General features: G+C 48.9%; 1 protein-coding gene across 6 annotated transcripts in view; it reads left to right on the top strand.

Annotated features, from left to right (window-relative positions):
* Positions 1–25,770, top strand: part of IKBKG (inhibitor of nuclear factor kappa B kinase regulatory subunit gamma) — a 111,655-nt gene extending 85,885 nt beyond the window's left edge. For all 6 annotated transcript variants that reach the window (XM_069209325.1, XM_069209324.1, XM_069209322.1 and 3 more), the window contains 6 exons: positions 13,033–13,185; positions 13,885–13,981; positions 16,278–16,421; positions 18,305–18,447; positions 18,797–18,861; positions 24,901–25,770. In XM_069209325.1, the coding sequence (XP_069065426.1) occupies positions 13,033–13,185; positions 13,885–13,981; positions 16,278–16,421; positions 18,305–18,447; positions 18,797–18,861; positions 24,901–25,118 (820 nt within the window). In that variant the 3' untranslated portion in view covers positions 25,119–25,770. The remainder of the gene's footprint in view (positions 1–13,032; positions 13,186–13,884; positions 13,982–16,277; positions 16,422–18,304; positions 18,448–18,796; positions 18,862–24,900) is intronic.
* Positions 25,771–26,307: the final 537 nt, after the last annotated feature.

The following is a 26,307-nucleotide window of genomic DNA, read 5'->3' as shown; positions in this document are numbered from 1 at the left end:
CCAAACATCGGCACCGAAAAAGGCAAGAGATTTGCCGAAGACTTCCGACTCCGTCGAGATTCCGGCACCGAACGATCTCGACACCGAGAGTTCGACTCACCCAAGGTGAGAAAAATAACGTCTGAACCGAGAAAGACTTTGTCAAAAACATTGGTACCGAAAAAAGCGGCTTCGGAGCCGAAAAGAAGCTCTTACACAGAAGAGCAAGGACTTTCCAGCCAAATGCATGAAAAACACAGATTTGAGCAGGAAATAAGTATGGTTGAGCCAGACCATACGCAAAGGAGGTTGCATATCCAGAAGGAAACTGAAAAAATACAAACTCTTCCTCCAATTAAAACAAAAAGAAAACTGGCATTTCAAGAGTCAGAAATGCAGCCCAAGGCGAAGGTGGCCAGAGAAAAAACACCACCACCAAGTTTTTCTCCACAACCTTCCCCACTATACTCACCACAGCTGTCTCCGGTGGGAACACCTCCAATGCAGTCACCTACGCATACAGGGATGACGCAGGAAGATCCTGATGCATGGGACTTGTATGATGCACCAGTGTCGGACAACAGTCCGGACTGTTACCCAACAAAGCTGTCACCTCCAGAGGACAGTACTGCATATACGCAGGTACTATCAAGGGCAGCTACATTCCACAATGTAGCAATGCACTCTGAGCCAATAGAGGATGATTTCCTGTTCAGCACCCTGGCATCCACCCACACTTCCTACCAGAGTCTGCCAGTGCTCCCGGGCATGCTCAAACATGCAAAACAGGCATTCTAGGAGCCAGTTAAAGGAAGGGTTATCACGCCTAGGGTGGAGAAAAAAATACAAGCCTCCCCCAACGGATCCTGTGTTTATGACACAGCAACTTACACCAGACTCAGTGGTTGTAGGAGCAGCAAGAAAGAGGGCAAACTCTCAATCGTCAGGAGACGCTCCACCGCCTTACAGAGTAGGAAGTTTGACGCAGCGGGCAAACGAGTGGCAGCACAGGCAGCCAATCAATGGCGGATCGCAAACTCACAAGCCCTACTTGCTCTCTATGACAGGGCACCCTGGGACGAGATGCAACACATTATACAACACTTGCCCAAAGAACACCAGAAACGTGCCCAGCAGGTTGTGGAAGAAGGACAAGCAATATCCAAGAACCAAATAAGGTCCGCATTAGACTCTGCAGACACAGCAGCACGAACAGTCAACACTGCGGTAACAATTCGCAGGCATGCATTGTTACGAAGCTCTGGATTCAAGCCAGAAATCCAACAAGCAGTGTTGAACATGCCTTTTAACCAGGAACAATTGTTTGGGCTGGAAGTGGACACAGCAATTGAAAAATTAAAGAAGGATACGGACACGGCTAAAGCCATGGGCGCGCTCTACTCCCCACAGGGCAGAGGCACATTTAGAAAACCACAATTTAGAGGGGGGTTTCGAATGCAAACACCAGAGCCCTCCACCTCGCAAACCAGACCCACCTATCAGGCACAATACCAGAGGGGAGGGTTTTGTGGTTCATATAGAGGTGGACAATTCCCAAGAGGAAGGGGAAAGTTCCAAACACCTAAAACAAGCCAAACCAAACAGTGACTTCAATGTCACAGAACCCCACACTTAACACCATTGGGGGGGGGGGAGACTTACTGCATACTATCAAAACTGGACACACATTACTACGGACGCATGGGTCCTAGCCGTTATCCAACATGGTTATTGCATAGAATTCACAAATTTCCCACCAGATGTGCCCCCCAAGGGCACACATTATGTCCAAACAACACTTAGACCTATTACAGATAGAGGTCCAAGCATTATTACAAAAACAAGCAATAGAGTTAGTACCCAACCATCAGAAAGGAACCGGCGTCTACTCACTATATTTCCTAATTCTAAAGAAGGGCAAAACGTTAAGACCTATATTAGACCTCAGAACACTGAATCTCTTCATCAAGTCTGATCACTTCCACACGGTAACACTTCAATACGTGGTTCCCTTACTAAAAAAGGAGGACTACTTGTCAGTATTAGATCTCAAGGATGCCTACTTTCACATACCCATCCGTCCTTCTCACAGAAAATACTTAAGGTTTGTAATACACAGCATACACTATCAATTCAAAGTGTTACAGTTCGGGATAACAACAGCCCCAAGGATATTCACAAAATGCCTTGCAGTAGTAGCCGCTCACATAAGGAGACAGCACATGCACGTATTCCAATACTTAGACGACTGGCTAATAAAAACCAACACTCAACAACAGTGTCTTCTTCACACGCAATACGTTATAGAAACTCTACACAAACTAGGGTTTTCTATAAATTACCAGAAATCACATCTGCAGCCATCCCAAATACAACAATACTTGGGAGCAACACTCAGCACCCAAAGGGCAATTGCCAATCCAAGTCCACAAAGGGTCCAAGCGTTCCAAAATATAACATCAAGCATACAGCCAAACCAACACTACCGAGTAGGGTTTGTAATAACTTCTAGGCATGATGTCTTCATGCATAGCCATTGTCCCAAACGCAAGATTACACATGCAGCCCTTACAACAGTGCCTAGCAAAACAATGGACACAAGCACAGGGTCAACTCCAAGATCTAGTGTTGATAGACTGCTAAACACACTCCTCGCTTCAGTGGTGGAACCCTATAAATTTAAACCAAGGGCGGCCATTCCAGGACCCAGTGCCTCAAGATGTGATCACAACAGATGCTTCCATGATTGGGTGGGGTGCACACCTCAACAAGCACAGTATACAGGGACAATGGGACAATCAACAAAAACAACTCCACATAAATCATTTAGAACTGTTGGCAGTGTTTCTAGCATTAAAAGCATTTCAACCACTAATAGCCCACAAACACATTCTTGTCAAAACCGACAACATGACAACAATGTGTTATCTCAACAAACAAGGAGGGACACACTTGTCACAACTGTGTCTCTTAGCACAAAACATTTGGCATTGGCCAATTCACAATCACATTCGCCTAATAGCACAATACATCCCGGGCATTCAGAACCAGTTAGCCGACAATCTCCGTCGAGATCACCAGCAAACTCACGAATGGGAAATTCATCCCCAGATCCTACAGGATCACTTCCTCCGCTGGGGAACACCAAACATAGACCTATTCGCAACAAAAGAAAACGCAAAATGGCAAAACTTCGCGTCCAGGTACCCACACCCTCAATCCAAGGGTAATGCACTATGGATCAGTTGGTCAGGGATATTTGCTTACGCTTTTCCCTCTCTCCCACTCATTCCTTATCTGGTCTACAAACTAAGTCAAAACAAACTCAAACTAATACTCATAGCACCAACCTGGGCTCGCCAACCGTGGTGCACAACTCTGTTGGACTTATCAGTAGTACCCCACATCAAACTACCAAACAGACCAGATCTGTTAACACAACACAAACAACAGATCAGACACCCGAATCCAGCATCGCTCAATCTAGCAATCTGGCTCCTGAAGTCTTAGAATTCAGACATTTAAATCTTACACAAGAGTGTATGGAGGTCATTAAACAAGCTAGAAAACCTACGAGACATTGTTACGCAAACAAATGGAAAAGATTTGTTTACTACTGCCACACTAATCAGATTCAACCACTACATGCCTCCACAAAGGATATTGTAAGCTACTTATTACACTTACAAAAGTCTAATCTAGCATTCTCTTCCATTAAAATAAATCTCACTGCAATATCTGCTTATCTGCAGATTACACATACAACATCGCTTTTTAGAATCCCAGTCATCAAAGCATTTATGGAGGAACTAAAAAGAATCATAACCACCAAGGACACCACCAGTACCTTCGTGGAACCTTAATATTGTATTAACACGACTCATGGGACCACCATTCGAACCCATGCACTCTTGTGAGATGCAATACTTAACTTGGAAAGTAGCCTTCCTGAGAGCTATCACATCTCTTAGAAGAGTAAGTGAAATACAAGCATTTACTATTCAAGAACCCTTTATACAAATACATAAACATAAAGTGGTTCTCCGTACAAATCCCAAATTCCTACGAAAGGTCATATCACCATTCCACCTAAACCAAACAGTGGAACTCCCAGTATTCTTTCCGCAACCAGACTCAGTAGCCGAAAGAGCCTTACATACATTAGACACAAAGAGAGCACTAATGTACTACATTGACAGAACAAAATTTTTTCGTAAAATAAAACAATTGTTTGTAGCCTTCTAAAAACCTCATGCAGGTAATCCTATATCCAAACAAGGCATCGCCAGATGGATAGTTAAATGTATTCAAACTTGCTATATTAAAGCAAAAAGAGATCTACCTATTACACCAAGAGCACATTCCACTAGGAAGAAAGGCGCCACAATGGCTTTTCTTGGGAATATACCTATGACGGAAATTTGTAAGGCAGCCACCTGGTCTACGCCTCATACATTCACTAAGCATTACTGTGTAGATGTGTTAGCATCGCAACAAGCCACAGTAGGACAGGCTGTATTAAGAACATTATTTCAGACAACTTCAACTCCTACATGCTAAGCCACCGCATTTTTGGGGAGATTACTGCTTATTAGTCTATGCACAGCATGTGTATCTGCAGCTACACATGCCACCGAACGGAAAATGTCACTTACCCAGTGTACATCTGTTCGTGGCATGAGACGCTGCAGATTCACATGCGCCCTCCCACCTCCCCGGGAGCCTGTAGTCGTTATTAGTTGAATGAAAATTGTAAATTTGTAAATAACTATTATTTTAGTACACATTATGTACATACATACCTCCTCCATTGCATGGGCACATCTAGTATACTCACAACTCCTACCTCACCCTCTGCGGGGAAAACAATCTAAGATGGATTTGACGCCCATGCACAATAGAGCCGAAAGGGAGGAGTCCCTCGGTCTCGTGACTCGAAAAGACTTCTTTGAAGAAAAACAACTTGTAACACTCCGAGCCCAACACTAGATGGCAGGATAATGCACATCATGTGAATCTGCAGCGCAACGTGCCACGAACAGATGTACACTGGTTAAGTGACATTTTCCATATGTTCGATGGCATGTGTAGCTGCAGATACACATGCTGTGCATTATCCTGCCATCTAGTGTTGAGTTCGGAGTGTTACAAGTTGTTTTTCTTCAAAGAAGTCTTTTCAAGGCATGGGACCGAGTGACTCCTCCCTGAAGACCATGGCTCGACCCACAAGAAAAGCGGTGACCAAGTAACATCTTCGGCACCAAAAAAGGGCAAAATCGTGCTGAAGTCTTCCGACTTGAGTCGAGAAACCGGCGTCGAAAAAAGTCGACATCGATTGGTCGAAACCACTTAGCCTCGAAAGAGCCTTTCGGAGCCGAGGCCAACCGTGACCATGGGTATTTCGGTACCGAAAAAGCTGGCTTTGGAGCCGAAAAAGACTTCTTACACAGAAGAACATGTGCTCTCCAAACAACTTAAAGAGAGACACGGGTTTGAGCAGGAGCTGGATGTGGAGGAGTTTGATCAAAGTCAACCAAGATTACAGATCCAGAAGGATACTGGAAAAATTCAAACTATCCCTCCTCTCAAATTTAAGAGGAAATTGGCTTTTCACACACAGGCAGAGACTGAAACTGATCAGCCAAGAGCAAAGGTGGCTAGAGAAAGATCACCAACTCCACATTTCTCACCAGAAATATCGCCACCTCATTCGCCACAAAGGACAAGGTCGCCATTTGGCACGCCAACTGCACAGTCACCCACACATACTGTGCAAACACAAGACGATGTAGATCCCTGGGACCTCTACGACCCACCAGTTTCAGACAACAGTCCTGAGTGCTACCCCTCAAAGCCATAGCCTCCAGAGGATAGCACCTCCTATACACAAGTCCTGGCCAGGGCTGCGAACTTTCCATAATGTTGCTATGCACTCAGAACCATTGGAGGATGATTTTCTTTTCAATACCCTGGCGTCCACGCATGCGTCATATTAAAGCCTGCCTATGCTACCAGGCATGCTTAAGCATGCACAACAAGTCTTTCAAGAGCCGGTCAAGGGAAGGGCCATCGCACCGCCGGTGGAGAAAAAATATAAACCACCCCTGTTGGACCCTGTGTTCATTACACAACAGCTCCCTCCAGACTCTGTAGTAGTGGGAGCCGCAAGAAAGCAGGCAAACTCGCAATCACCAGGAGATGCACCACATCCTGATAAAGAAAGCCGCAAATTTGACGCAGCGGGGAAGAGAGTGGCATCGCAAGCTGCCAACCAATGGCGTATCACCAATTCACAGGCCCTCCTCGCCCGTTACGACCAAGCCCATTGGGATGAAATGCATGATATCATTCAGCATCTACCGAAAGAATATCAGAAACGGGCTCAACAGGTGGTTGAGGAAGGACAATGGGACAATCAACAAAAACAACTACACATAAATCACTTAGAACTGCTAGCGGTCTCCCTAGCACTAAAAGCTTTTTAAACCCTTCTAGTCCACAAACACATTCTTTTTAAAATAGAAAATATGACAACAATGTACTATCTAAACAAGCGGGGGGGGATGTAGGAGGCTGGACTGGCTTGTAGTGAGTACCAAGGGGTACTTACACCTTGCACCAGGCCCAGGTATCCCTTATTAGTGTATAGGGTGTCTAGCAGCTTAGGCTGATAGATAATGGTAGCTTAGCAGAGCAGCTTAGGCTGAACTAGGAGACGAGTGAAGCTCCTACAGTACCACTAGTGTCACTGGCACAATATCATAAGAAAACACAATACACAGATATACTAAAAATAAAGGTACTTTATTTTTATGACAAAATGCCAAAGTATCTCAGTGAGTACCCTCAGTATGAGGATAGTAAATATACACAAGATATATGTACACAATACCAAAATATGCAGTAATAGCAATAGAAAACAGTGCAAACAATGTATAGTCACAATAGAATGCAATGGGGGCACATAGGGATAGGGGCAACACAAACCATATACTCTAGAAGTGGAATGCGAACCACGAATGGACCCCAAACCTGTGTGACCTTGTAGAGGGTCGCTGAGACTGTAAACAAACAGTGAGGGTTAGAAAAATAGCCCACCCCAAGACCCTGAAAAGTGGGTGCAAAGTGCACCTAAGTTCCCCAAAGAGCACAGAAGTCGTGATAGGGGAATTCTGCAGGAAAGACCAACACCAGCAACGCAACAACAATGGATTTCCAGACGAGAGTATCTGTGGAACAAGGGGACCAAGTCCAAAAGTCACGATCAAGTCGGGAGTGGGCAGATGCCCAGGAAATGCCAGCTGTGGGTGCAAAGAAGCTGCCACGGGATGGTAGAAGCTGTGGATTCTGCAAGAATGACAAGGGCTAGAAACTTCCCCTTTGGAGGATGGGTGTCCCACGTCGTGAAGAGTCGTGCAGAAGTGTTTTCCCGCAGAAAGACAGCAAACAAGCCTTGCTAGCTGCAAGGGTCGCGGTTAGGGTTTTTGGATGCTGCTGTGGCCCAGGAGGGACCAGGATGTCACCAATTGAGTGAGGAGACAGAGGGGGCGTCCAGCAAGACAAAGAGCCCACTCAGAAGCAAGCAGCACCCGCAGAAGTGCCGGAACAGGCACTACGAAGTGGAGTGAACCGGAGCTCACCCGAAGTTGCACAAGAGAGTCCCACGACGCCGGAGGACAACTCAGGAGGTTGTGCAATGCAGGTTAGAGTGCCGGGGACCCAGGCTTGGCTGTGCACAAAGGAAATCCTCGAAGAGTGCACAGGAGCCGGAGTAGCTGCAAAACACGCGGTTCCCAGCAATGCAGTCTGATGTGGGGAGGCAAGGACTTACCTCCACCAAACTTGGACTGAAGAGTCACTGGACTGTGGGAGTCACTTGGACAGAGTTGCTGAGTTCAAGGGACCTCGCTCGTCGTGCTGAGAGGAGACCCAGAGGACCGGTGATGCAGTTCTTTGGTGCCTGCGGTTGCAGGGGGAAGATTCCGTCGACCCACGGGAGATTTCTTCGGAGCTTCTAGTGCAGAGAGGAGGCAGACTACCCCCACAGCATGCACCACCAGGAAAACAGTCGAGAAGGTGGCAGTATCAGCGTTACAAGGTCTCAGTAGTCGTCTTTGCTACTTTGTTGCAGTTTTGCAGGCTTCCAGCGCGGTCAGCAGTCGATTCTTTGGCAGAAGGTGAAGAGAGAGATGCAGAGGAACTCTGATGAGCTCTTGCATACGTTATCTAAGGAATTCCCCAAAGCAGAGACCCTAAATAGCCAGAAAAGGAGGTTTGGCTACCTAGGAGAGAGGATAGGCTAGCAACACCTGAAGGAGCCTATCAGAAGGAGTCTCTGACGTCACCTGCTGGCACTGACCACTCAGAGCAGTCCAGTGTGCCAGCAGCACCTCTGTTTCCAAGATGGCAGAGGTCTGGAGCACACTGGAGGAGCTTTGGGCACCTCCCAGGGGAGGTGCAGGTCAGGGGAGTGGTCACTCCCCTTTCCTTTGTCCAGTTACGCGCTAGAGCAGGGCTGAGGGATCCCTGAACCGGTGCAGACTGGCTTATGCAGAGATGGGCACCATCTGTGCCCGTCAAAGCATTTCCAGAGGCTGGGGGAGGCTACTCCTCCCCAGCCCTGACACCTTTTTCCAAAGGGAGAGGGTGTAACACCCTCTCTCTGAGGAAGTGCTTTGTTCTGCCTTCCTGGGCCAAGCCTGGCTGGACCCCAGGAGGGCAGAAACCTGTCTGAGGGGTTGGCAGCAGCAGCAGCTGCAGTGAAACCCCGGGAAAGGTAGTTTGGCAGTACCCAGGTCTGAGCTAGAGACTCTGGGGATCATGGAATTGTCTCCCCAATGCCAGAATGGCATTGGGGTGACAATTCCATGATCCTAGACATGTTACATGGCCATGTTCGGAGTTACCATTGTGACGCTATACATATGTTGTGACATATGTATAGTGCACGCGTGTAATGGTGTCCCCGCACTCACAAAGTCCAGGGAATTTGCCCTGAACAATGTGGGAGCACCTTGGCTAGTGCCAGGGTGCCCACACACTAAGTAACTTAGCACCCAACCTTTACCAGGTAAAGGTTAGACATATAGGTGACTTATAAGTTACTTAAGTGCCGTGGTAAATGGCTGTGAAATAACGTGGACGTTATTTCACTCAGGCTGCACTGGCAGGCCTGTGTAAGAATTGTCAGATCTCCCTATGGGTGGCACAAGAAATGCTGCAGCCCATAAGGATCTCCTGGAACCCCAATACCCTGGGTACCTCAGTACCATATACTAGGGAATTATAAGGGTGTTCCAGTATGCCCATGTAAATTGGTGAAATTGGTCACTAGCCTGTTAGTGACAATTTGGAAAGAAATTAGAGAGCATAACCACTGAGGCTCTGGATAGCAGAGCCTCAGTGAGACAGTTAGGCATCACACAGGGAACACATACATATAGGTCACAACTTATGAGCACTGGGGTCCTGACTAGCAGAGTCCCAGTGACACAAAACAAACATACTGAAAACATAGGGTTTTCACTATGAGCACTGGGTCCTGGCTAGCAGGATCCCAGTGAGACGGTGAAAACACCCTGACATACACTGCCAAACAGGCCAAAAGTGGGGGTAACAAGGCTAGAAAGAGGCTACTTTCTCACAGGGGACACTCGTCACAACTATGCCTCCTAGCGCAAAAGATTTGGCATTGGGCAATTCACAACAACATTTGTCTGATAGCGCAATATATACCAGGCATTCACAATCAGTTAGCCGACAATCTCAGTCGAGATCACCAGCAAACTCACGAGTGGGAAATACATCCCCAGATTCTACAGGATTACTTCTACCGCTGGGGGACACCAGACATAGATCTGTTTGCAACAAAACAAAATGCCAAAACTTCGCATTCAGGTACCCACACCCTCAGTCCAAGGGCAATGCCCTATGGATCAATTGGTAATGGATATTTGCTTACGCTTTTACCCCCTCTCCCACTCATTCCTTTCCTAGTCAATAAACTGAGTCAAACAAACTCAAACTTATACTCCTAGCACCAACGTGGGCTCGCCAACCATGGTACACCACACTGTTGGACTTCTCAGTAGTACCCCACATCAAACTCCCAAACAGACCAGACCTGTTAACACAACACAAACAACAGATCAGACACCCCAATACAGCATCGCTCAACCTAGCAATCTGGCTCCTGAAGTCTTAGAATTTGGCTACCTAAACCTTTCAAATGAGTGTATGGAGGTCATTAAACAAGCAAGAAAACCGACAACAAGGCATTGTTATGCTAATAAATGGAAAAGGTTTGATTTATACTGCCAAGCAAACCAAATCACGCCGTTAAATGCTTCCATACAAAACATTGTGAGTTACCTACTACACCTACAAAAAACAAATCTCGCTTTTTCTTCTCTCAAAATTCATCTCACTGCAATCTCTGCTTACCTGCAGGTTAAACATACAAAATCACTTTTTAGAATCCCAGTTATTAAAGCCTTTATGGAAGGACTAAAAAGGATCATACCTCCAAGAACCCCACAGGTGCCCTCAGATCAGTGCTTTGTAGACAGTCTGTCCGCCGCTTCAGGAACGGGTTTCCCTTCCACCAGTTGTGGAGTAGCGGGGGTGATTCTATACCGGGCCTACTATATTGCTTTGCTGCTATCTGAATTGTAAAACATCTGAGATATTTATGTAGCTTAGCACTCTACTTATTGAACTGATTTGGGGGGAGGCAAGAGGAATAGAGTGGCCTGAAATAAAGCCTAAAGGCCACCCAATAAAGAACGTTTGGCACACCAGGCTGTTACTTAGGTCGCTGTTACAGTGGGCAGTCAACTGGTTACCAGGGGGTGAAGGTCCAGTGTGTAAAGAATAACAAACTGAAGTGGGAGGTTACGCTGGACTGCAAACCCGGCTGGGCCCAAGAAAGATGGCAGTTCCTTTGCCTAGGGCGGTGATATTTGAGGATGCTTCATACATCTGTGGTGTACTCCCCAGTTGTCCCAATATGTTGTCCCCCAAAGTTCCACGACATGACACGAACGGGGATGTTAGTTCAGGGGCCTTGGCAGGCATAGAAACCCTGTAAGGCAGTGGTCTTCAAACTTTTTAATGCCACGCCACCCTCTCCCGATTCCCCCCCCCCCCCCCCCCCAGTTGCAAAAAATCATTGCCCCCCCCCCCCCCTCAGAATTTTTCACAATTTTAGAAAGATGGCAATGTTTAAATAGGTATAAACCTATTTAAACATTGCAGTTAAGTACTGTTACCTTTTTAAAACTGCAATGACATGCTTCTGTTTAAAACAAAGGCATGTTATCTGTATAATAGTTATTTTGGCCAGAGTTTGGCGCCACCCCTGGAATCACTTGAGGCCCCCCAAGGGGGGCCCACACCCCAGTTTGAAGACCTCTGCTGTAAGGCCACTAAGACAGAGGTGTGATATACTCTTTTGATCAACTCTGAGATGACTGTGGTCTTGTCCCGGACCAGGTGATGACCTTAAGCAGTGGTAAGAGCAGTGAGGCATTCTTGAGGGGTTGATATGGAGGAATGTCTAAGATCTGACAGGTTGCAAATATTGATGTTGCACAGTTATGGCTGATATGCCTTTACAGTGTCCTGTAATGCCTCAATGCCTGTTATTTCTCATTCTGAGTACTCAGAAATAAGGGAAATTGGAAGGGAACTTACAGTTGTTTGATGCAGACTGGGTTAAGTCACTCAGATACACTAAAATGGTCTCTAAAAATGCCTGTCTGAAATTGAAAGTTTAACTCTTGCACCATTGTCCCTGACACGTACGAGGTTAGCTAAGATATACCCAGGAGGCCCAAGTGTGGCAGACTTCGATCATCTTGGGTGGCATTGTGTGCCCAACCCACAATTGTGAGATGAAATAACCCTTTTATTAAAACTCACAAATAAGAGCTTGGAGGCCAGAGCCTTAGACCTTGTTTCTGTGTTGACGAAAGGTAAGATAGCCTTGAATTGGGGGGTACGGATGGCTCTACGGAATAAGAGATGGCTGTCAAATCTCAGCAGATGGGCAGAGGCTGAGAGGGTGGCTATTTCGGCACGGAGGAGGAGCGTCAGGGCAGGCATGCAGGCAGGTCCGGGCTCTGAATGAGATGCTATTTTGATTCTCCTAGAAGCAGAGCTAAAAGACTACTCTCGTTGAAGAAACACCAGCTGCCTGCCCCACGTGTAGGCTCTGGGGATTACCCTGCATCAGTGATTCATCCCTGAATGTGGAAGACCATGTACTACTGAACTCTACAGCTAAGTGCAAAGTTGTACATATGTGCAACTACCTCAAGGCAACCCCTCGCATGGCACTAGGGTGAGGAGTCGCTATTATTTGCTACACACTTTGTGTCTCCAAGACTGTATCATGCGAATATGTAACATGAATTAATCTGGGGGAAGTTTATTATGGATTTGTATTATTTTTGTTTAGTTAATATGTTGTTTAATGTTCCAAAGATGACCAGCTTACGTAAATAGAGGTTTTTGAACCAAGGTGTGCCACATGTTCACGCATAGAATTGTAAAACCAAAGAGCAATTAATAAGCAGCTGCTCGCTTTTCACAACTCCATTACTCGTAGTCTGAATCTTTCTGTCTCAGCAATGCCCACGTTTCATCCCAAACTTGTTCACGACTGCTTGATGCATCTATCGGGAGCGCATACGCTCATAGGTCTGTCAGTGAGGTGTCCAAGGGTGCCAACGGAGGGATGTGTATATGTATTTCACAGTCTCTTGTGTTTGTTAAAGATTTATGTTCTGTTTCCAAATGGGGCAGTGCTGCTAATGTGAACTGTGTAGGCGCTTACTGACTTGTAGCATCAAGCCACAGCCGGTCATCTTCTTTTCTATCTGAATACTGGACTTGGCAGTGCCCCACACCTTCTGCACTTCTAACATGCCTGCACTGATGTTAGCAGCCTGAGCACACCCTTCTGAAGGGTGAGGTGTGCTGTTGCCACCCAGTTGTTTGTGAACCTTCTTTATCCTGTGACCAACCCTTCATCTCTCCTGCCCCTGGCAGCCTCCGCGGCGCCTGCAACGAGACCGTTCAGCTGAAGCGGGAGAAGGAGGCGCTACAGCAGCAGCACAGCTTGCAGGTGGACCAGTATCTCATGCAGGTGCAGAACCTGGAGACGGCCCTGAAGATGGAGCGCCAGAATGCTTCCGAGGACAAGTAAGTGCCTGCAGCAACCTGGGGTGAACAGGGTAGAAACTGCAGCGCACTCCTGAGCGGAGAGATTTGTGAGGAATTGGTTAGAAGGGAGACATTGCCATGTAAAACTGAGTTGTTCTCTGAGGAGATCTGAGATCCTTTGAGGGGGCGTGTGTTTACCATGCTATGGGATTTATAGAGAGCATGGCAACCTGCAGGCATCCCAGTGCTAGTTGAGAAAACTGTTCCACTAAGGCCAGAGGTACCACCTGGAGGGATAGTTGTACGTTTGGCAGAATCCTCTGAGTGAGATAATAGAGAACAGAGCTCCTCCGACAACCTCTAAGTCTCAGGGACCCTTGGAAGGAGGTGATGGCGCTTAGAGCACATGTAAGGAGAAATCAGTCTGCTAAACACTCCTAGCCAAAGAAAATCAGCCCCTGGTCATCTGATGCCCTTTGAAGGTCATCTAGAAAGTAGTCAGATAACTCCACACCGAAAAGTGAAGCTGACGGGTATGATAGGATAGAGGGAACTGAGCAGCAGCTTTAAATAGGAGTGGTATGTTGGGCTGAAATGTATTGTGTGTCTAAGATGTGCTTGCCTGGACATCCCAGAAGTTTCTCAAGGAGGTGGGCTATGGTTGCCAGGACAACAGACACTGCTGGTGTAACTCATACCCGTATCTCTGTAATGTTTTATCCTTTTTTCCACTTCCAGGAGAAAGCTAGCTCAGTTACAGGCAGCGTACCACCACCTCTTCCAGGAGTATGATGCCCATATCAAGACCAGCCTGGAAAATGCCAAGAAGAACCAGGTGTGTAGCCCTCCCTCCCTCTTTGTTCCCTGCTACTCTCCTTACCTGGGCTCTGCCCCAGTCCTGTCCCATCTTTTCTCATCATGCCCCATCTTTTCTCATCATGCCCCTCCTTCTCCTCTCGCCCTGCCCTGCTGCTCTTGCCCTGCCCCTCCCCTCACCCTGCCCCTCCTCCTCCTCTCACCCTGCCCCCCTCCTCTCACCCTGCCCCTCCCCCTCCTCTCACCCTGCCCCTCCTCCTCCTCTCTGCCCCTCCTCCTACTCCTCTCTGCCCCTCCTCCTCTCACTCTGCCCCTCCTCCTCCTCTCACCCTGCCCCTCCTCCTCCTCTCACCCTGCCCCTCCCCCTCTTCTCACCCTGCCCCTCCCCCTGCTCTAACCCTGGCCCTCCCCCCTGCTCTAACCCTGGCCCTCCCCCCCTCTAACCCTGGCCCTCCCCCCCTCTAACCCTGGCCCTCCCCCCCTCTAACCCTGGCCCTCCCCCCCTCTAACCCTGCCCCTTCCCCCCCTCTAACTCTCACCCTGCCCCTCCTCCTCCTCTCACCCTGCCCCTCCCCCTCCTCTCACCCTGCCCCTCCCCCTCCTCTCACCCTGCCCCTCCCCCTCCTCTCACCCTGCCCCTCCCCCTCCTCTCACCCTGCCCCTCCCCCTCCTCTCACCCTGCCCCTCCCCCTCCTCTCACCCTGCCCCTCCCCTCACCCTACCCCTCCTCCTCTCACCCTACCCCTCCTCCTCTCACCGTTCCCCTCCTCCTCTCAACCTGCCCCTCCTCTCACCTTGCCCCTCCTCTCAACCTGCCCCTTCTCCTCTCACCCTGCCCCTCCTCTCAACCTGCCCCTTCTCCTCTCACCCTGCCCCTTCTCCTCTCACCCTGCCCCTTCTCTCACCCTGCCCCTCCTCCTCTCATGCTGCCCCTCCTCCTCTTACCCTGCCCCTCCTCCGCCTCTTACCCTGCCCCTCCTCCGCCTCTTACCCTGCCCCTCACCCTGCCCCTCACCTTCCTCCTCATCTCTGCCCCTCCTCCTCTCTCTGCCCCTCCTCCTCCTCTCTGCCCCTCCTCCTCCTCCTCTCTGCCCCTCCTCCTCTCTGCCCCTCCTCCTCCTCTCACCCTGCCCCTGCCCCTCCTCTCACCCTGCCCCTGCCCCTCCTCCTCCTCTCACCCTGCCCCTCCTCCTCCTCTCACCCTGCCCCTCGTCCTCCTCTCACCCTGCCCCTCGTCCTCCTCTCACCCTGCCCCTCGTCCTCCTCTCACCCTGCCCCTCGTCCTCCTCTCACCCTGCCCCTCGTCCTCCTCTCACCCTGCCCCTCGTCCTCCTCTCACCCTGCCCCTCGTCCTCCTCTCACCCTGCCCCTCCCCCCTGCTCTAACCCTGCCCCTCCCCCCTGCTCTAACCCTGCCCCTCCCCCCTGCTCTAACCCTGCCCCTCCCCCCTGCTCTAACCCTGCCCCTCCCCCCTGCTCTAACCCTGCCCCTCCCCCCTGCTCTAACCCTGCCCCTCCCCCCTGCTCTAACCCTGCCCCTCCCCCTCCTCTAACCCTGCCCCTCCTCTAACCCTGCCCCTCCCCCTCCTCTAACCCTGCCCCTCCCCCCTCCTCTAACCCTGCCCCTCCCCCTCCTCTAACCCTGCCCCTCCCCCTCCTCTAACCCTGCCCCTGCCCCTCCCCGCTCCTCTGCCCCTGCCCCTCCCCGCTCCTCTGCCCCTGCCCCTCCCCGCTCCTCTGCCCCTGCCCCTCCCCCCTCCTCTAACCCTGCCCCTCCCCCTCCTCTAACCCTGCCCCTCCAACCCTGCCCCTCCCCCTCCTCCAACCCTGCCCCTGCCCCTCCCCCTCCTCTCACCCTCCCCCTTCTCCTCCTCTCACCCTCCCCCTTCTCCTCCCCTCACCCTCCCCCTTCTCCTCCTCTCACCCTGCCCCTCCCCCTCTTCTCACCCTGCCCCTCCCCCTGCTCTAACCCTGGCCCTTCTCCCCCTGCTCTAACCCTGGCCCTTCCCCCCCTGCTCTAACCCTGGCCCTTCCCCCCCTGCTCTAACCCTGGCCCTCCCCCCCTGCTCTAACCCTGGCCCTTCCCCCCTGCTCTAACCCTTGGCCTCCCCCCTCCTCTAACCCTGCCCCTCCACCCTCCTCTAACCCTGCCCCTCCCCCCTCCTCTAACCCTGCCCCTGTCCCCTCCTCTAACCCTGCCCCTGTCCCTCCTCTCACCCTGCCCCCCCTCCTCCTCTCACCCTGCCCCACCTCCTCTCACTCTGCTCCTCCCCTCACAGTTTGCACCACTGACCGCTTCTTCTCCTCTGTGAACAGGTTGTGGACTTGGATGACTTGAAGCAGCAGCTGCAGCAGGCTGAGGAGGCTCTGGTGGCCAAGCAAGAGTTGATTGATAAGCTGAAGGAGGATGCTGAACACTACAAGACCCAGCTGGAGACCATCCCTGTGTTAAAGGCCCAGGTGAGACGGAGACAAGTAGAGGTGGTTGCCTTTAAGAGCTGAATCTTTTGAAAGGAGGAAAGAAAATGGTAGGAGGGGCTGCACCCCTGATCACCAGTCTGACAAATATCAGTGCCTTCACCCTCGAGCTCATCCATGATGGCTCACTGTGCATTCATTTGTTATTTCAGCATGTCCCCTGTGTCAGTGTGTCTTCAGTGTGTCCTGAAGTCTGGAGGGATTATTAGATGAATATGTACGGCCTGGCACCTGATTAGCCGTAGCACACAATTACCCTCTCAGTGGCACAAGAATAGTCTCAGGCTGGAAAATGAGCAGCATTGCCCAGGCACATGCGCAACCCTGGCGTGTGAGCAGCACATGAGCAGCACTAGCACATAATCAGCAGCACCTGAGCAGTTTAGACTCTTGCACATGAGCGGCCATGCCCAGAAACATGAGCAGCAATGGCATGTGAGCAGCACATGAACAGCCCTAGCACATAACCAGCAGCACCTGAGCAGTTCTGGCTCCGACACATGAGCAACCATGCCCAGAAACATGAGCAGCAATGGCATGTGAGCAGCACATGAACAGCCGTAGCACATAACCAGCAGCACCTGAGCAGTTCTGGCTCCGACACATGAGCAGCCATGGCATGTGACCAGCACATAAGCAGCCCTAGCACGTAACCAGCATTACCTGAGCAGTTCGGACTCAGGAACATGAGCAACCCTAGCACCTAACCAGCAGCACCTGAGCAGTTCAGACTCTGGCACACGAGCAGCCATGGCATGTGAGCAGCACATGAGCAGCCCTAGCACATAGCCAGCAGCACCTGAGCAGGTCTGACTCTGACATACAGGCAGCCATCCCCTGGCACCTGAACAGCTCTGGAATCAGTTTTTATTTTTGTTTTCTTTTTGTAGCCCAGGTATTCAGAGTCTGTGCAGGCACATGAGCAGCAATCCCACAAGAATACCATAACGACTGGCACCTGGTCAGCCCGTACTGTAGGCACCTGGCCAGCCAAGACACGTCAGCAGTCCCGGAATACATTTTCATGGTTTTAATTTTATTTTATGGTAGATACATTGAGCAGATGCTGGCAAAAGAACAGCAATATACATTCTAATGTTTTGACACATGGTACCATTATCTTTTCTTGTGCCATTGGATTCATGTATTGTCTTGGGATGCATGGTCCCAGATCGCGCACGGTCATTCATGTGCCTGTCTCATGTTTATAGACGCCATAGAGTTTTCTGAGGTAAGACTCAAGTATTGGATTCTTTCATTAGTTTCCATGTAGAACCCCTGATATAATGTATGGGTTTAATGCAATTGATTATGAAAATGTGCTATAAAATGTCCTACTTTACTCCACGTTGTGAAAATTACCTTTGTTGAGACCTCTAAAGCCTTTTATATCCCCTCCTACTTGGCAGCCAGACGAGTGATAACTCTGTCACTTGCTACAAATAGTTGATGCAGTGTGGAGCTGCTGTTACAGACTGTCTTAAACTGGGGCTCAGAACCTGCTCCAGGGCTGCTCCCATTCTCCTTTCATTCTCCTTTCATCAGTCGGTGCATGGGGCCACTTACTAGCAGCCCAAGGCTTTAAAGCCCCCAAGTTCACATTTCTGTGCCTCTTCTAATGTCTCCCAGGCTGCAACCTCGAGCCTTCTCCTGAAAGATGCTCACCCTTGCCATGGCCCTGGCAGCGTCCAGAAGGTTGGCTGGTTTGTGCATCATGTGGAACTGGTTTTCTATTCATCCCCATGTAGGCACTTTAGCTTTAGTCTTGAACCTATTAAGTGCGCCCCATAATCCAAGCTGAGATTAGGACCTCAAATGAAGAAGGTGTGCTTACAAACGCTTTACTCACTGCCTCTCTCTCGCAGGCTGACATCTACAAGATGGACTTCCAGGCTGAGCGTGAGGCCCGTGAGAAGTTGCACGAGCAACGTGACCATCTGCAAGAGCAGCTGGAGCAATTACAGAGAGCCTTCGAGAAGCTGAAAAAGGACTCTGACGTGGCCGCAAGGTGAGGTCTGCGTGCTGTTTGAGGGTGGGGTGGTGCACAAGTGGGATGGAAATATTTCAGAGCCTCTTTGTAGAGGAAGAGCAGGAGCCCTGCTCTGTCACACATAGAAAGGAGGCCTCCTGGAGGTCAGGGACAGAGAAGGCATGGAAGTGAAGGCAGTTGGGGAATTTCTTGTGTGGGAGGACGAGCCGGTGCAGCATCTTGATCAGAGGAAGACATTTTTTGCTCTAACTTTAAGTAGACTGATGTGAAAAGACGTGAGGTACCACAAAACAGGACCTTACTCAAGTATCTTTGACTGTGATCCAGGAATTATTGGTTGTTGTTTGTCTTGTATCTGCTGTTGTAGGGCTCGGATCGAAGAGATGAGAAACAGACATTCTGATAATTTCCGTGGTGGCGGAGCTCAGCTGGGTAAGTTCTACCTATCCAGGATTTAAAGCACTGCTCCATGCATAGGGAATAGGTTTGCTCTTTGTCTTAAGTTATTTTCAAAACTGCTGTCCTGTAGTGTTGAAGCAGATTTTGCAGCATGAATGGTTTCTGGATTTGCATGCTGGTCACCATCTAGTGGTTGGGGCTGGAACAGTCTCTGTTTTGTGTCTCTCTCCACCTCTCTCCCCACCCTTTTTGGAGGTCGACCAAAATGTGGATAGTGCTATCCTCCCTATGACATCATACATGTCCTAGTGCGTGGTCACCATCTTTAGATTGCTTCTTCCACTTTTGGTTGTGGTTACACAGTTTGGGGTTGGACACTGATGAAAAAGCGGGTGACCACCTGAGATGGGACAAAAGCACCAGGAAGTGTGCAGTATGTTGAGAGCGCTGTGTTTCGGAGCTATTGTACAGTGAGTGGAAAAAACCTAGTATTTTAAAGGCGAGTGTTTGTCTTGCCATTTAATCTAGAGGACAGGTAAAAAGAATGAGCTTTTCAGGTTAATCTAGCAGGAGCATATATTTATTCCTGCAGTGTATTGGGTAGATTTTAATTTCACTAAGGAGCTAGTCTACAGTAGGCCTAGGCGGAACTCACTGAGTTTCAATTCAAAAACCTTTGCTGAGTTATATGAAAACTCTGCCAGATTCTGTAGAGTTCTGCGAGTGGGCAGAATTCGGGCATGTTGCGCTGCTCACACTGATTTTTAGTGCTGGTAGCCTGTTCCACGCTGTAACATCCGCGTGAACTGCGCCACATGGTGCACCAGAGAACATTGCTTCTTTCTGCTGCTCGAGTGGATTTTCTACTGAAAGAGCAGCTTTCTCAACATGGACGGTCACATCCTGTCGTGACTCACACACTGAGGAATCTCACCAGGAGGCGTTCGGGCCCAACAATCTCACTAGGGGACACAAATTCTTGCTCACCAGCTTAACATTGGTGAGCTGCATGTGAGAAAGAATTCCGCCACGTGGCTGTTAGCGGAGTTTTCCTTGGAGCATGCAGTGAGCAGAACTCTGCAGACTGACGGCGGAGTGGAGTTTTTCACCAATCCCCACGCTACAGTCTGTGGGCTTTGTGCCATGCTGGATCTGTGGTGGAAACTGAACTAAAGACTAGACCTTACTTATTTAAATCTAGTCCACTGCTGTCAGACATGTCAGGAAATCCGATCGCTTATCAGTCCCCTTAGGGAGCTTCTGGTCACAGCACGAGGATAAGTATCTTTACAATTGTCAGAGTAGAAAGAATACTTCTTCAGCTACCTAAACACCAGCGGTGAAACTAACAGTTTAACACCTGAAAAGAAAACGTACTTTTACGTTTCTTGGGACCAGAGTGTTTGAATGCGTATTGAACATACCAAAGAAAGGCAGGAAAGATGAACTAAATGTATTTAATGATGTGTTGTCCAGTTCCGATGCATATTTCACCCCTAGGATGTACATAGGCATTCTGATGTAAAATTGTTTAATAAAAAGCTCTGGATGGGTGAAACACTAGGTGGTTCACGCGTACAACGTTGCCATACACGAGAGGATGTGGATAAGTGGAGCCTTTAAATTAAGATGTCGTGGCAATTGTTAGGAAAGCAGATTTATCGGAGTGATGCCCAAAAGCAGGTAAGAAGGAGGCAGGAAGTGTTTAAAATACTGTTATTTCCAAAGCAAGCTTTCAGGAAACAACCGAGTAGGTTTTAGAGCAGTAAGATTAAAGAATCTAAAACTACAAACGTTTCAGGGAACAATCTTGCATTTTGCTATCAATGCAACAGTTCCAGTATTTTAGTTGATAGTTATTTTATTATCTTGTTCTTAAATAGAAGCACAGTGTGTGTGGCAAGGTAGGACATTGCTGAAGGAAAGCAAGTCAGCTTTAGAATAGGGTGAATACAAAACTCTGAAACTATACGTGTCTAGTGACAGTGGTGTGGATAGTATTGCAATACTGAACATAAAACAAAGAGTTGTTTTGAACATTGTAGAGAATAACTGTTTAAAGAACAAGCCCACATGCTTCAGGAGGATTTGGGGTGTCTGTTTACAGCGAGTTGCAGACTGGGCTTTGCAATATACAGTTATGGAAGTATTTATAGGAAGAAGTGGATTTGGAACAAACTCCTTAATTTAATTTAAAGGAGCCTGACATTAGCCAGGGGGGAGTGGGGAGGGCAGACAATTAATTTTCAGGTTCAAGAATAGAAAAACAATTGGCAATTTTATTTTCTAAAAAAGATCCCTACATATTTGATTGACTAGATCAAAGACATCTGCCCATCATGTTAGATCCCAATAGCAAGCCGTAAACACTGATAGTGGATGAATGAAAAACAGCCAGAGGCCACAGACTGGTGCCTGATTTTCACACCCTAGAGAGTCTGGCTTTTCATGCTGGAATCAGCAAAGTGAACCCCGGTTCATTCCGCTTGACTCCTCCAGAGTAGGAGAGTTCAAGAAGGGGGACACATTTGAAAAATAAATGTTCTTCTCGGCTAGTCTAGCATTGAGATGAGCCAATGTAGTCTGCTTACGGGCAGATATACGCATGCCCACTGGGACACGTGCAAGCAAGATCGATATACGCATGCCCACTGGGACACGTGCAACCAAGCTCGATATATACATACCCACTGGGACATGAGCAACAAAGACCTTGCCAACAGTTACAGAAGCCCTTAGGACATCCTTGGACCTGGCCATTCAGGAATAGATAAAATGCGGCCAAATATGTGCTTAGTGGTGGCTCTGCTACTGCTGATTGCCTGGGAGGGGCGGTTGGCTCCAGTGTAGTGCTCGGCTGCCATGTGTGGATGTGCACTACAGGCCTTTCTGGAGACGTACAGGCCTCTGTCATGGAAATACCTTTGGATGGTTTATGTCCATTTGGCGAAAAAGCTTGGGACATCTCAAAGACAGTAGATCCACAGCTTGCTCCCTGTCTCTTTTGACCCCTGACAAACTGTTTTCTCACTAGTTTAGGACATTTGAGCAGGCTAACGTACAGGCAACCTCAGTCTCCCCAGCCATTGCTGCCATCACTCCTGTCCTTTTGAGGCTAGGGACGTGGATCTGGCAGGCAACACACAGGCCAACAAGGGTATCATTGCTCCCACTCCCTGCGGCAGCAGCCACCAAGCCGTTCAAGCTTGCCATTAGTGGTGTGCAATCCCCCTGTGGGAATCAGGGTTTCAGTCCATCACATCCGATCCTCATCATGCCCTACTCTTCTTTCCGTATCTCCAAATCTTCCCTCCACATCCAACTGAATCTCAGAAGAACACCTGTCCATTCTGTTGCACGAGGTGCGAGTTTTGCCTTCCAAAGGAGCTATAGAAAGAGTTGAATATCTCAGTGAAATTGTTGGGGTTTACAATCAATGAGCCAGTGTTGCGCCTGGCTTCTTCACAGCGGCTTCCTTTCATCAGCGCTATCCTGGATATGGTACAGTTCAAGGCCTTCCCTCTGGTGCAACTCGTGTAGGCCATTCAGGCTATGAACCTGATAATCCAGCCCTGGTCTTGGATCTCTGGGAGGGAAGCTCTGAGGCTGATTGCCTTTTAGCCTCCTGCATCCTCCTTGTGGACTACACCACGTGGCATATGTGGGTTCCACAGTGAAATATAAAGTTCCAGTGGGCCCAGCACTGTGGAAAACTATTGGATACCATAAACACTTCGAAGGAGGCTGCACCTGATCTGCAATGGCGGCTGCTTGATCGCAGTTGGACCAGCGGCACGTATTCCTACCCAGAGTTGACAGTAATGATAGGCATGCCACTGCTGGTTTGAGCGAGTTATCTAGGGGACGTGGGATCAAAGAAATCTGGTCTCCGATGGAAGCTCGACTCCATGTCAACTTGCTGGAGTAACATGCCATTTGCTTAGCCTTGAAGGCCTTCCTACCGTACATCAAAGGAAGACTGATGCAGGTTCTCACTGAAAACACCACCTCCATGTGTTATTGCAAGCAACACGATGAAATGGTTCCTGGGTTGTGTTCCAGGAGGCTCTGTGCCTCTGGCATTAGTTGGGGGCATCCGGGTATCGTCCTGAATACTCACCACTTGGCAGGCTTCTTGAATACCAGAGCGGACAGGCTGAACAGATGGTATATGGCAGACCCACAAATGGTAACTACATTCCAAGGTGGTGCAGGGCATCTTTCACCAAAGGCTAGAACCTTGGCTGGATATTTTTGCCACTGTTGAGAATGCACAGTGTCAGGTTTTGCACGGAGTATCCATGATAACATTTGCTAGGACCTGTATACCGACCGGAATGGATATTTGGACTCCTGTACGCCTTCCAGCTTTTGCCTCTCCTGCAAAGAGCTCTGAAAAAGGTCAGGAACGACTGGGCCCACGTCATTCTAGTGCCTTCAGATTGGGCCTGGAGAGTTTGATACCTGGAACTTCTGGGGGTGCGACCTGTTCTCTGATTACGCTGCCACTTCGGGTGAACCTCCTGTCTCGGCAACAGGGCAAGGTCCTCCACCCGAATCCATGCAGTCTGCACCTCCATGCTTGGGGATTGAGCAGCAGCCATTGACTGCGTCTGATCTGCTGATGGAAGTAGTGGGCGCCAGTCATCTTTGCCACCGGATGCTCTTCCACAAAGTCATTAGTGCCAGGCAGTGGGCAAATTTGTGGCTTATGGCAGTAGCTGCGAGATTGACCCTTTACAATACAAACTATCGGATGTTCTCTTGTTTCTTTTATTTTTGGTCCACCCAGGCCTTGTAGTGAGTACTATTAAAGGTTATTTGTCAGCCATTTCTGCCTTTTCACATTAGCTGGACCATCCGTCCTGGTTTAAATCACCTGTTGTTGTATGATTAATAACGGTCTTCACACACATTTGTGATTCCACAGTGGGACCTTAATTTTGTCTTAATTGTTTCTCCATTGCAGACCCCTTGAGCCAATGCATAGATGCTCGCTGCGTCTCTTGACTTTGAGAACTGACTTCGTTGTTGTGATTTCTTCAGTAAGAGGACCCTGTTAAGGGTGATGCTCCTCTGCATTAAGATCTGCCACGCACTGGCCGAGAAGCAACCACCGGAGGGTCTAGAGTCCATTCCATTGGGCTAAGGCTGCTACCACTGCATTGGCACTCAGAGTGCCTGTCGTCTGCCAGGCTGAGACGCGGGCATCAGTTCACACTTCAAATGTCACTGCTGTCCTGACAGCTAGGTCCAGCAGGAAGAACATGTCATCTGCTCAGTCATGCAAGACTTTGTGGTCTGAGTGCACTCCACAGACCTTTCCCCTAGGGAGGTACTTCTTTGGTATCTATTCTAAGGTGTGGAGTCCTTTGGTAATGCTCTTTCTGGTGAATACTCTGTCCAGCCGCAGACTCCTCACTGCCTTCCCACCTCCCCTGTCTCTGGTGTCCTAATTTATCCCATTTAAAATGGTCCCAAGCTAGGATCTGCACACTGGTACTACCAATTATTAACATCTGCATCGGCGGGCACGGAAAGAGACGAGAAAGAAACTGACATCATCCCGCGGGGTGGGTCTTGTGTATGGCACCGCTGTGTCCCTCACGGAACAGTACAGAGTGCGGAGCCTTATGGCTGCACCTAGTGGACTACAAGTACCTTGTTAGAGAGAAGTCTTCCAGATCCAGTCTGACTCCCGGGGAGTTTTTGAAGGTGAGGAATAGAGTTAAGGCAATACGATTATTTTGAAGGGAAACAAGGTGTAGCCCCAAGAGGACGAAAAGGGATGCTGATTTCGCAGGGAAAAGTTAGCTAGAGGCGCTACAGATTGGGAAGCAAGTGATGGGCCTCTGGTGGCTTGGTTTTGAAGGCAGACATACAATACCTTGGGTTAAGAAGAAGGCAGCTACATAGTGCCCCTGTAAAATGTTGTCATGCAGACAGAAGTGTTTGTAAATGCTGGAGTCCTAACTTGCTTTAAACCAAAGAAAGCATGTGTGAAGGAAAAATTAATATCATCTGCTGTGCAGAAATGTTTAACCTGCTTCTGACTTTCTCTCTCTTTGACAGTGGCATACCCTGGAAATCAAGGGCCATATGCACAGAATCTAGTGGCGTACCCACCGAATCCCCTGCCATATGCCCAGAACCCAGGGAACTTCCACATGCACCAGGGCGCTGGGGGCAGGGCGAACGAAGAACAGCCAGACTTCTGCTGCCCTAAGTGCCAGTACAAGGCGCCGGACATGGACACTCTTCAGATTCATGTGATGGAGTGCATACAGTGACCCCGCACAGACAGTGTTGGGGGACATGGACTGACTTCACAAGTGGGTGGTTGGAGGCTCCAGGATTGCTCTGTTAATCGCTGGCATATGGCATGTCTTGAGGTCTGGACAGAACTAAGCTACAGCTACCCCGTTACCACGACTGTTTCTTTAATCTTCATTATTTGGCAGGGATACAAGCTCGTAGACATGCCTCCTTCAACTCAAATGTGATTTTTACAGTTTATAGGCAGTCTTGTCTTGGTGAGTGCCTTCCAGGGGTGCACTTTCCATGCAGCATTTGTGAAGGACATGTAGGAACAAACAGTCTTTGTCTTCCCGCGGGTGACTGCTCGCGTCTTTTCCACACACTCGACACGCACTGTCCCGAACACCTGCTCCACTGATGCCATTGGCTTCGAATTCCAGGTATGTCGAGGCACGGATGATACTCACAGCGCCAACATTTGGGCTCCTCTCTTGGTGTTTTCCTTCGTGCCTGGCAGAGCAATTTTCAGAAATACTAAATTCTTCAAATGCTTAAAATGACTTTACAACAGTGAGGAAATGATTGTGCCTTTCCAAAGTTCAGTGGAATATTCCACTTCCTGGTCCTTCACTGTTGGCCAAGATAATAAATAAATAAATGTAAGTATATGAGAAGCTGCACTAAGCGATGTGATCTGTGTTTTGTGAAGGTGTACTTCAAGATATACAAGGTAACCATCATTTCCGTTGCGAACAGTACCATGAATCAGTTGTTGTTAATGGAAAAGTTGCTGGTTTTGCTGCTTAAGTTATTATGGATTCACATGCTGCGCCTACTCCTGGGAATATCTGGTGTGGGATAACTTTCAAGATCTTCAAAAGGAACCTTGTGACATCAGTTCAAGGGCCAACCTTGAGCCAAGCTTCTGTTTGATACGCCGCGTTCATCAGTATGAGCGTAGGCCGGCTCTTCGCAAACCTAGAAGCCTCAAGTCTGGTTCCACAGCTAAGTTCTTTTTCGTTCTGCAGCTTGAACCTGTTTTAGATCCGCGTGCTTCTCAGAGAGTGGTTATGTTTGAGAGTGGAAGCCATTCTGAATGCTTCCTGATAGCCACGTGAGGCACATGCAGGGCGCGCTGCTTCAGAGGTAGGATTTAAAGAGTTATTTTGGGCATTCAGTAACTTCACAAACAAACACTGAGGTGGACAATGGGCCTGGAGG

The sequence above is a fragment of the Pleurodeles waltl genome, chromosome 10, assembly GCF_031143425.1.
Source record: "Pleurodeles waltl isolate 20211129_DDA chromosome 10, aPleWal1.hap1.20221129, whole genome shotgun sequence".
NCBI lineage: Eukaryota > Metazoa > Chordata > Amphibia > Caudata > Salamandridae > Pleurodeles > Pleurodeles waltl.
Note: the sequence above shows the minus strand (reverse complement) of the source record. Positions and strands in the feature narration are given on the sequence as shown.